Genomic DNA, 11,801 nt, shown 5'->3' with positions numbered 1-11,801 from the left:
CATCTCCCTTGAAAGGGTGTTGCTAAGTATACTACAGAAGTGGTACTACTCATATAAAAACTAACATTATATCTTAGGTACTTCTGTTTTGACGTTATACTACGCAGTAGATTACCTCTACAGTCATAAACCAATTTGAGGTCTATTTATTTTATGTGTTTTCCGACCAGCATTTCCGTTGGGCATAGGTGGCATGACTAACATAGCTATAATTACCATTCACCTGTTCACATTCAAATCATTAAAAATATTGTACAGGATATTCATACCTAAGAATATACATTATGTATATGGAAATATGAAATTTAAGTACCCGTTTTTTTGCTGATGACATATTCCTCAAATTATTGCAAAGAATAAGGCAAAGACATCAAAACAATGTGGAAAATCTTTATGGTGATATAAACTATCAAGGCAAAACAATAAACAACAAACATGTAGGAAATAAAAGAGATCGTGCATACGTCAACGTACAATCTCGGAATAAGGCTTCTGGAATCTGTACAGGACACACCCGGAAGTCGCATACAACACAACACATCCGGAAGTCGCTTACCACACAACACATCCGGAAGTCGCATACAACACAACACATCCGGAAGTCGCTTACCACACAACACAGCCGAACATATATCATATACATCCGGTAAACGCCAATGCCGTTTGGGAAATTTCCTTGAAAATTCATCCGAACCCAAGATATTGAAATTAGACACATTTCTGTACATGATCTTTCAAATGTATGCCTACCGTTGTGTTCGTCTGTTGTGCTGTAATCATTCACTTCACGACCACATACACCGGTCTCTGTGGTCATGGCAGTTTTGCGTGTAACGTAATGGTAAGATAGTGGACAATCCTCCATCAAGGTGAGAAAAGAATAATTTATTTTTCCACTGTCGTTACGTGTTTGCATAGTAGGACAAGCTTACTCCATCCAGGCACAAGATGTCTGCACCTAGCAGACGGTTGAAAGTCTGGCAGGATACCATTGTGATACTTGGCTTTGGGCCGTTGCCTCGCTCTCGCCTCTCGATGGAGTAACGGAGAGGCGAGCGGTACTAAGGAAATTGGCCTCTGCCTCAACACCTGTCATCAGATCAAATCGCGAAATATCACCTTGAACTATCTTACTCAAGGTCATTTATCTTTGTCAATAGGTTCTCATTATAAGGAAATTTTGTACATTGATCAGTGTTACAAGGATTGGTTGAATATACAAAATGGCACATTTATGGATAATAAATTATTCTCTTTTTACGTTTTACAACTAGCTATATATACATGCGTCTTGGAAGGTATTGGCCTCATATTTTACATTTGTGAATTCGAAAAATACCGTTGTTCGAAGTACCATTTCTTAAGCAATGGTACTATTGAAGCTGGTATCAGGAATATGTATATATATATACATAATTGTCGAAAATAGCATCGTGTTCAGAATAGTACCATGTGTCAAAACACTTTGCATTAAAATCATGGTCATGTGATTTGTAGGTATTTCTTAAAATAATGTAATATGTGCTGCTGTATGATGTGTAAATCCATCAACATTGATATCCATCACAAACCAATCATCACATTTACTCAAAGGTTATATAACTTCATAGCTTCATACAGATGATTCCGGTTTATCAATAATACCCATTTTCATGCCCAACCATCTACATTTGGCCTTTACGTCCTCTTGTACCAGATTAAAGCACATAGCAATGAGAGACAAGCCAAACACCAGGTACATTGCACACAGTACCAACTTCTCCTCCTGGGCCCATGTATCCGTTCCGGGGACAATGTCTCCGAAGCCAATCGTACTCAATGTGATGAAACAGAAGTACGACCCTGTCAGGTAATCCCATTTCTCCCACAATGCGAAAAGAAGAGCTCCAGCGAAGATATACCCTGCTATAAGAAGTATGCACAGAGACGTGGGTACATGAATGACCTCTTTAGGCTTGTCCTCTTCTTCTTCTTCAGAGGCCATGACCTGGTGAGCTAGGCCCTTCTCTAAGTCAGGTATTCGACGTCTTCGGCGACGTTGAAACAATTTGCAACACACACCACAACAAATCTTTCCGTACAGTAATCGAAATCCTGTCGCCATGACGTCACCGATATTCGTTAAACACAACAACGTCAACGGTATACCCAACACAGCATATCCAATTGTAACAATCCGTCCGGTGTCAGTTTTTGGAGCTACGTGACCGTAACCTAAACAGAAAGCATACAATTAAAATGCAGGTAAATAAGCATGGAGATTATACTTATTATAACAAAAGGACCATAAAGTTCTGTTCTCGAGAGGGACGATGACGAAACCATAGCTCGCGGTTCAAGCCTAAATTCGTTGCGCCAACGATGCGTATTCAATTCCCCACATTGGTACAACGTGTGAATCCTATTCTTGCTTCCCCCGCCGTGATATTTCAAGAATTTTACAAAACGCGGAGCAAAAGCATTCTCAATCACTCATTCTTACCAGACAGGGGAATAAATCTAAACTGGTTAAGATTAAACCATTTTAATATGGATTCAAAGAATTAAAATGAATTTGTATTTGGTGACAACTGATTGATACGATGCGTTAAGCAACCCTATTTCAACATTTGTCAAAATCAAGTCCAAGACATTTATTATATTTCAGGTATCCGACCTACATAAGCGTTATATGAATACAGACGTTTTCTTCACGTTATAAATTATATACCACTCACTTCTAAGAAAAAATAGCATGTTTTACTCGGAGTCAGTTTTCATCATTTATGATAACGGAGTCGTCGTTTGAAGAGAGAAGATATAAGCAAGCAGACATGCTTTGACAGATAACTTAGTTGTTAGGGGCACGGGTGGCCCAGTAGTCTAAGGCGCCGCAATTCGCCGTGCAGAGTTGCGTCGCTAAGCACGCCAGAAACCTATGACTGTGGGTTCGAATCTCGGTTCCCCCCGATTATGTTTCTAGGTTTTTCAGCACCATACCCGTTCTCGTGTGTTTCACCGAAGTGGTAATCGGCTGAGACCTGCATCAATTCCTCTCACATTAAGCTGACGCGCCGTGATGTAAGTAGAATACAGTTCAAAGCGACGGTAAACACAGTCGACATGCTTAGTTAAATGACTTAGATACATGAAAGATGAAAAATGAAAGGGCGTAGCCTCTTTGTGTTATTAACGGACATCTGTCGTAATCTTCATATTCAAAATCGAACAAATGAATACCTCTATTTTCATAATGTTACTATTGTTATGTTCTGGTTGAATTTGGCTCCTAAAAGTTATGTACGAGTCATATGTATACGGTATTGTGACAGATATGACAAGACGTAGCTGCAATCACCTCCCCTTAGACGAACTACTATATATCATAAGTGGTTATAGTTTTCAGTCGCCGTCAGCAATATTGCAGCCGTATCACAGCGATATATAAAATGCCTTGATAAATCAAACCCGAAATTGGTAGCATAAGCAGCGACCAAGCCAAAGAATTACCATGACACACAATGAGTCAAGTTCAGAAAAAATATTGTTTCAGACGTTCTCAAGGGGGAAAAATAAATAATCCATTGGGAATTTGGGACGGTGGTTTATTTATCAACGCAAAGTGAACCATTCAGAAGTTTCCAGCAAGGAGTTTTTCAATTATAAAGAATGCAAAATGTTAAACACAAACACACAGTGTTGGAGTGTCAACGGCTTGGATAGATGCTGTATAGTTGTATATCAAATGCGCTCCTCCTGATACCATACATCTTACACCCTACTCCAAACGCCATACACCCTTCGTCCTATTCCCGACGCCATACATCTTACACCATTCTCCCATCGCCATACATCTTACGCCCTACTCACAACGCTATACACCCTTCGTCCTATTCCCGACGCCATACATCTTACGCCCTACTCACAACGCCACACACCCTTCGTCCTATTCCCGACGGCATACATCTTACACCCTACTCCCATCGCCATACACTCTTCGTCCTATTCCCGACGCCATACATCTTACGCCCTAATCACAACGCCATACACTCTTCGTCCTATTCCCGACGCCATACATCTTACACCATTCTCCCATCGCCATACACTCTTCGTCCTATTCCCGACGCCATACATCTTACGCCCTACTCACAACGCCACACACCCTTCGTCCTATTCCCGACGGCATACATCTTACACCCTACTCCCATCGCCATACACTCTTCGTCCTATTCCCGACGCCATACATCTTACGCCCTAATCACAACGCCATACACTCTTCGTCCTATTCCCGACGCCATACATCTTACACCATTCTCCCATCGCCATACATTTTACGCCCTACTCACAATGCTATTCACCCTTCGTCCTATTCCCGACGCCATACATCTTACGCCCTTTTCTCAACGCCATACACCCTTTGTCCTATTCCCGACGCCATACATCTTACATCCTACCCCCATCGCCATACACTCTTCGTCCTATTCCCGACGCCATACATCTTACGCCCTACTCCCATCGCCATACATCCTTGGTCCTATTCCCGACGCCATACATCTTACGCCCTACTCCCAACGCCATACACCCTTCGTCCTATTCCCGACGCCATACATCTTACGCCCTACTCCCAACGCCATACACCTTTCCTCCTATTCCCGACGCCGTACATCTTACACCCTACTCCCATCGCCATACACCCTTCGTCCTATTCCGGACGCAATACATCTTACGCCCTTTTCTCAACGCCATACACCCTTCGTCCTATTCCTGACTCCATACATCTTACACCCTACTCCCATCGCCATACATCTTACGCCCTACTCAAAACGCCATACACCCTTCGTCCTATTCCCGACAGCATACATCTTACACCCTACTCCCATCGCCATACATCTTACGCCCTACTCAAAATGCCATACACCCTTCGTCCTATTCCCGACAGCATACATCTTACACCCCACTCCCATCGCCATACATCTTACGCCCTACTCACAACGCCATACACCCTTCGTCCTATTCCCGACAGCATACATCTTACACCCCACTCCCATCGCCATACATCTTACGCCCTACTCACAACGCCATACACCCTTCGTCCTATTCCCGACAGCATACATCTTTCACCCTACTCCTATCGCCATACATCTTACGGCCTACTCACAACGCCATACACCCTTCGTCCTATTCCCGACGCCATACATCTTACACCTTACTCCCATCGCCATACATCTTACGCCCTACTCACAAAGCCATGCACCCTTCGTCCTATTCCCGACCCCATACATCTTACACCCTACTCCCATCGCCCTACATCTTACGCCCTACTCACAACGCCATACACCCTTCGTCCTATTCCCGACGCCGTACATCTTACATCCTACTCCCATCGCCATACACCCTTCGTCCTATTCCCGACGCCATACATCTTACACCCTACTCCCATCGCCATAAACCCTTCGTCCTATTCCCGACGCCATACATCTTACACCCTACTCCCATCGCCATACATCTTACGCCCTGCTCACAACGCCATACACTCTTCGTCCTATTCCCGACGCCATACATCCTACACCCTACTCCCATCACCATACATCTTACGCCCTACTCACAACGCCATACACCCTTCGTCCTATTCCCGACGCCATACATCTTACACCCTACTCCCATCGCCATACATCTTACGCCCTACTCACAACGCCATACACTCTTCGTCCTATTGCCGACGCCATACATCTTACACCCTACTCACAACACCATACACCCTTCGTCCTATTCCCGACGCCATACATCTTACGCCCTACTCCCAACGCCATACACTCTTCGTCCTATTCCCTCCGCCATACATCTTACACCATTCTCCCATCGCCATACATCTTACGCCCTACTCACATCGCCATACACCCTTCTTCCTATTCCCTCCGCCATACATCTTACACCCTACTCCCATCGCCATACATCTTACACCCTACTCACATCGCCATACATCTTACACCCTACTCCCATCGCCATACACCCTTCGTCATATTCCCGACGCCATACATCTTACATCCTACTCCCATCGCCATACATCTTCGTCCTATTCCCATCGCCATACATCTTACGCCCTACTCACAACGCCATACACCCTTCGTCATATTCCCGACAGCATACATCTTACACCCTACTCCCATCGCCATACATCTTACGCCCTACTCACAACGCCATACACCCTTCGTCCTATTCCCGACGCCATACATCTTACACCCTACTCCCATCGCCATACATCTTACGCCCTACTCACATCGCCATACACCCTTCTTCCTATTCCCTCCGCCATACATCTTACACCCTACTCCCATCGCCATACATCTTACACCCTACTCACATCGCCATACATCTTACACCCTACTCCCATCGCCATACACTCTTCGTCCTATTCCCGACGCCATACACCTTACACCCTACTCCCATCGCCATACATCTTACGCCCTACTCACAACGCCATACATCTTACGCCCTACTCCCATCGCTCCCTACTACATCTTATGCCCTACACCTGACGATCTACACTCAACACCCTCCGGCATACTCCCTCCGCTCTACATCCGACGCCCTATTCAATACACCCTTCATTCCATAGCATAACCCTATTCCAAGTGGGAAATATCAAGGCCTATACGCTGGTATTTCAACTCCAACAACCTGTTCAGATTCTTTCCCTGAGCTACAACACAAGTCGGGGACCTTTTTCCGTGAAAACAACACACTAAGTTGTTTACACGGGTTGACGTCACAACAACTAAACATAGCAACATTGAAAACATCTACACTCTATCAGAAAGGTCTAACAAGCTACAAAATCAAAGCCCGGATCTAAAATAAATTTGGCTAGGAGACACAAACCGTGTTATCTATACGCATACTTACAAACATCCACAGTAAGACCCTGCCTGCGTTTATCAAAGGGGAACCGTGAAAGGCTATATACTTACATTATATCAGGGTGATTATGTTTGTTTTGGCCCATGGTATTTGTTTCTTTAAATTACATGTCACAAAACACCGTTTTAACCCACTGGCAATTTGGGGTTTAGCTTTACTGGAAAGGATGAGGCTGGTTTGGGGTAAATAGTCCGCGTGTCCTGTTCAGCTTACAATTACTGGGAGACATAGCTGCCTTTCTGCCCTACACATTAAGACATGGAGAGCAGGAAATGAAAGCTGTCAATTTCTAAGATGAGTACTTTCATGGCCTATTTCGAGTTTTGCTGACGCATCACTTCACCATTGATGATAAGGAGAAAACTTTACATGTTTCACATTACATTAACGTCCATGTGTTACTTATAGTTCTGATACTATTACAATTAGATTCCCAGGACCTCATGTTGTTAGAAATAACTGAAAGGGGAACCGATGGTGTTCGGTCGGATGTCGTAATAATGTAAGCTCACACATGGAATCTCTCAATTGCGTGGATCCCTGTTCATGATGTCAATCACTGGATTGTCTTGTCCAGACTTGATTATTTACAGACCGCCGTCATATAGCTGGAATATTGCTGAGTGCGGCGTAAAACAACAAACAAACAAACTAGTCACACATGAAATCACGTCATGAGATTAATGGCAACCATCAGGTGTTCATCCCAGAAACATAGAAGACTCTATTTCCTAGTCAGGTAAGAAGGCTCTATGTTCCCACCTGATATACCTCCATTATACAAGGCACTCGACGCATGTAACACCTTCTCCTGAAGGAATATTCGTATGACAATTTCAGTTTATATTATTTAATATTTGTTTAACATTTAAGTTAATAGTCACACACACACACATCCTCCAAATCTGTATCTATCAAATCACATGCTATTTCTGTTTACTGGGGGTATATGGCAATGTGCTGTTCATTATAGAAAACAATATCGAGGATCAGCTGGTTTTTGGCACCTAAAACGTTCAGAATATAATGGCTCATCTTTGTATTAACGCGTACAAGACAAGGTAAATAATACTGCTAGGATGGGGTTATTACATTATTGCATGTATATACTATCAGTAGGGATATTGTGCTGTTGATGTTTGTATGAGACCATAAAATGGATTGGTTGGTCAGGATCGCTGACGTATCGTGACATCATATACCTTGATTTGTCTGGTTCAGACGCAATTACTTACGGGCCGCCGTCATTGTTAACGGCGTTAAACCCAAGAACAAATTAAAGAAAAACAAAACATAAACGCATGTAAGCCCCAAAGAGCCGTATTTCCAACATTAGCATCACAGAGGCAATTCAACAAAACATGCCCTTAAGTGTTATCTTGATAGTATTTTACTTTGCCGAAGTTGATCCTGCAAAAATCACCACTTACCACCTGACATCGATTACACTCCTCATCCCAAGAGTAGATCGCAACTACATGGCATCAAAGCGCCAATTCCAAAATAGATAATTAATAGATAGATTTTGTTTTTATCTATGATGATGGGAACCCTGATTTATTTCTTACAGCGGATGATAAAGGTTGTTACATGAGAGCTAGGTGTCTTTCATCGCCATCTTCAAACATCTCATCTTGCTGCTTTTATTTGTTTGGCCCGTTGTCAAATAAACTATACATAAACCGTTATTGAAGCGTCTCCCGCTGAAACATCCATCGACACAGTTATCAAGATCTTTGATTACAGGGAAGAGGAAAATCCTTTGACTTTGTGATCAGGTAGGCTCCCAGTGTTTGTTTACTTACACACTCATTGTGGGTAGATTTATGTTGAGTTACCCTGGCCTTAAGTGTCATTGTGGGTAGATTTATGTGGAGTTACCCTGGCCTTAAATGTCATTGTGGGTGGATTTATGTTGAGTTACCCTGGCCTTAAGTGTCATTATGGGTGGATCTATGTTGAGTTACCCTGGCCTTAAGTGTCATTGTTGGTGGATTTATGTTGAGTTACCCTGGCCTTAAGTGTCATTGTGGGTGGATTTATGTTGCGTTACCCTGGCCTTAAGTGTCATTGTGGATAGATTTATGTTGAGTTACCCTGGCCTTAAATGACATTGTGGGTGGATTTATGTTGAGTTACCCTGGCCTTAAGTGTCATTGTGGGTGGATTTATGTTGAGTTACCCTGGACTAAAGTGTCATTGTGGGTGGATTTATATTGAGTTACCCTGGCATTAAGTGTCATTGTGGGTGGATTTATATTGAGTTACCCTGGTCTTAAGTGTCATTGTGGTTCAATTTATCTTGATTTACCCTGGTTTCAAATGTATAATTAAAGCGGTATCTAATCTACAATGGGACTACATCAAATTCAAAACATATTACTTTCATTTCCATTCTACCATGATGACAAAAGCGCTTTGAAAACAGTGCCCTCTGGGAACTAGTTCAACATTTCGGTTCAAAACACATAGTTTTTTTTAAGAAATTGTCCAATAAAACTCTACAGTTATATGTTTTTATTCCATCGCAACCTATTACATACTTGTTCTGTTTGGTCTCAACCAAGTAATTTCCTGGAAATCAACATGACGTCACTCATTGTGGGGATGACAGGCTGTAGAAATAGTGAAAAAAAAGCTGAACGAATTTAGTTTGTACCTGTGTAGCAGTTGGTTTGAAATATGCCCCCAACAGATTAATCCCATAAAGACTAATGAGTGAATTGTAACAGATCATACTCAACGAAACCCAAAAATCATGATATAATCTTATTGGCCTCCTCACTATACATGTATATAGTACACAGTTAATTCTAATTGTCATTTTCTGGTGACATGATTGTCTCCGAATGGAGACGTTCCTGACAGTAATTATCAACTGAGTTCCACTGACCTGCGATTCATAGTTAAGTACAAGAACCCGTGGTTTAGACTAGCTGTTAAAAATGCGCATCATCAGATTTAACATGTTTGCTTTTCGTAATTTAAACTCGTTAACACTGGTAGACTTCAACACAAATACTGATTTAAGCAATAAAGTCACGACAAGCATCACTGATGAACAGGCTTCACAATTGTATGCATGTGTGCAATCGTACCCGACATGACTATGACGAGAGAACGCATTAACCACTGAGGTACCCTAGAGTCCTTCAATAACGACAGAGAGAAAAAACAGTGGCAATACGATGGCATCATTGGTTAAACCCTTAATCTATTTTCCTTTGAAGTTTGAAAAACATCCATTTAATTGTAATTATAACACTGGCTTGCCATTCGCTGCTCCGGGAACTCAGCATAGACTAAACACTATGACAATACAACACACACACACTCACTTGAGGAGCACCTTCGCGTAGCTTGTCTGATTCTAAGAGTAAACTTCTTATTCGAGTTAAACCAGAAACCATGTCTCATTAAAAGACAGATCCACTCAGTAAAGTCTTCTTTAAAAATTTATTTTTGTGGTGTGATTTCTTATCGGAACACCGCGTACTGAGAACACAAGATATAAATGTCTTTAAACGTTTTCAGTGTTGTCTTTGGGGGCTATGGTTTTTAGCCTCTAAATCTTTCCTTGATTCGATGGAATGTAGAAAAGGCGGTACAATCGTTATGGGCCTGTCTTACCTCTCCATACTCGCCACAGCAATGTGCAGGGGCTTTTTGTGCCTTCATGTTTTGTTTACTTTTCCATCAGTAGTTTGTCTGTCTATAAAGCAGCGTTAAGATTCGTCGGGATCGTGTTTGTAGCTGACTTGGTGGCAATTCGTCTTCTCAGTACTTATAGTCTGTTTGAAACTATATTAGTGTTGAAAGACTAACACACACTACACTTCACCTGTGATGTTAAAATATGATCTGAAAATATAGCTTACTTAATTAATAATGCAGTTAACTGACTATTTAAGAGATGGGTTGATAGCAGATATTATAGCAGATAACATCTTAAAACCGAGAAGTAGTTTCAGTGCATATACATATGTAAGTTATCTCTAACTCGACACAGTGTAACAAAGCGGGCTTGTTGCTACGCCTCTCATGAGACAGTCTTAGTCCCGAGGCAAAATGTTAGTCAGGAACGACTCGCATTAAGTTGAAATAGGGAAACGATTCGATCGAAGATTACATCGGGGCCAGCTTTGATTTGTCATATGAAACTATAAGAAGCATACACAACCGCAGCTATGAATAGACAAATGCATTCTGCAGGAGACGTAAGCCATGTTTCTTTACAGATATCAAAGCGATGCAATCTGGTCAACTAAGCCTATGAAAACAGTGATGTTCTCAAGAAAGAACATGGATGCAGTTGCCTTTTTTAAATGAGTAGCTAGATTACATACCACCCACAAGGACTGACACATACTTTATTTTCTTTAACAGTGTCTAAACGTATTAAGGGCTTACAAGGGTTTGGGTGGCACACTGAAGAGAGATATATTGTTCTAATGTTTCAGTTTCTTTCTGAAAAGTGAAAATGAAGGTAGCATGTGCCTTACGTGTAAAATTGACTTTATTTACGTCATGAGAGAGTGGGTGAGTATGGTTTTACGCCGCTTTTGACAATGCTTCAGCTTTAAGCACTGGGCTATCCAACCGCCCAATCACGTCATAATCCATCAGCATTCATGTGACAGTTTATACTATCATCCAAACATTATCGTCATTGAAGGACAGGCATCCGATGTTACCTTTCTTGGATTTGGTTAGTTTTATGTAAAACGGATACTTCCTCTTTTATCATAATCGGACAAATGTCTAATAGTATACATTTATCATTTCGTTAAAACTCACGAGCACGGAAGTGCTGTTAGACACAAGATCATAATTCGGACAAATGTCATCGGAAATCAGTGGATCCCAGCACGGTTAACAATATCATAATTTATTTTATTCAAGTC

General features: G+C 41.9%; 1 protein-coding gene across 1 annotated transcript in view; it reads right to left on the bottom strand.

The window, feature by feature from the left end:
- Nucleotides 1-416: 416 nt before the first annotated feature.
- Nucleotides 417-11,801, bottom strand: part of LOC139456447 (uncharacterized) — an 80,120-nt gene continuing 68,735 nt past the window's right edge. Inside the window, exon 2 of the mRNA XM_071238159.1 lies at nt 417-2,214. Coding sequence (XP_071094260.1) covers nt 1,613-2,214 — 602 coding nt within the window. The 3' untranslated portion in view covers nt 417-1,612. The remainder of the gene's footprint in view (nt 2,215-11,801) is intronic.

The sequence above is a fragment of the Haliotis cracherodii genome, unplaced genomic scaffold, assembly GCF_022045235.1.
Source record: "Haliotis cracherodii isolate W230 unplaced genomic scaffold, xgHalCrac1.p SCAF_11, whole genome shotgun sequence".
NCBI lineage: Eukaryota > Metazoa > Mollusca > Gastropoda > Lepetellida > Haliotidae > Haliotis > Haliotis cracherodii.
Note: the sequence above shows the minus strand (reverse complement) of the source record. Positions and strands in the feature narration are given on the sequence as shown.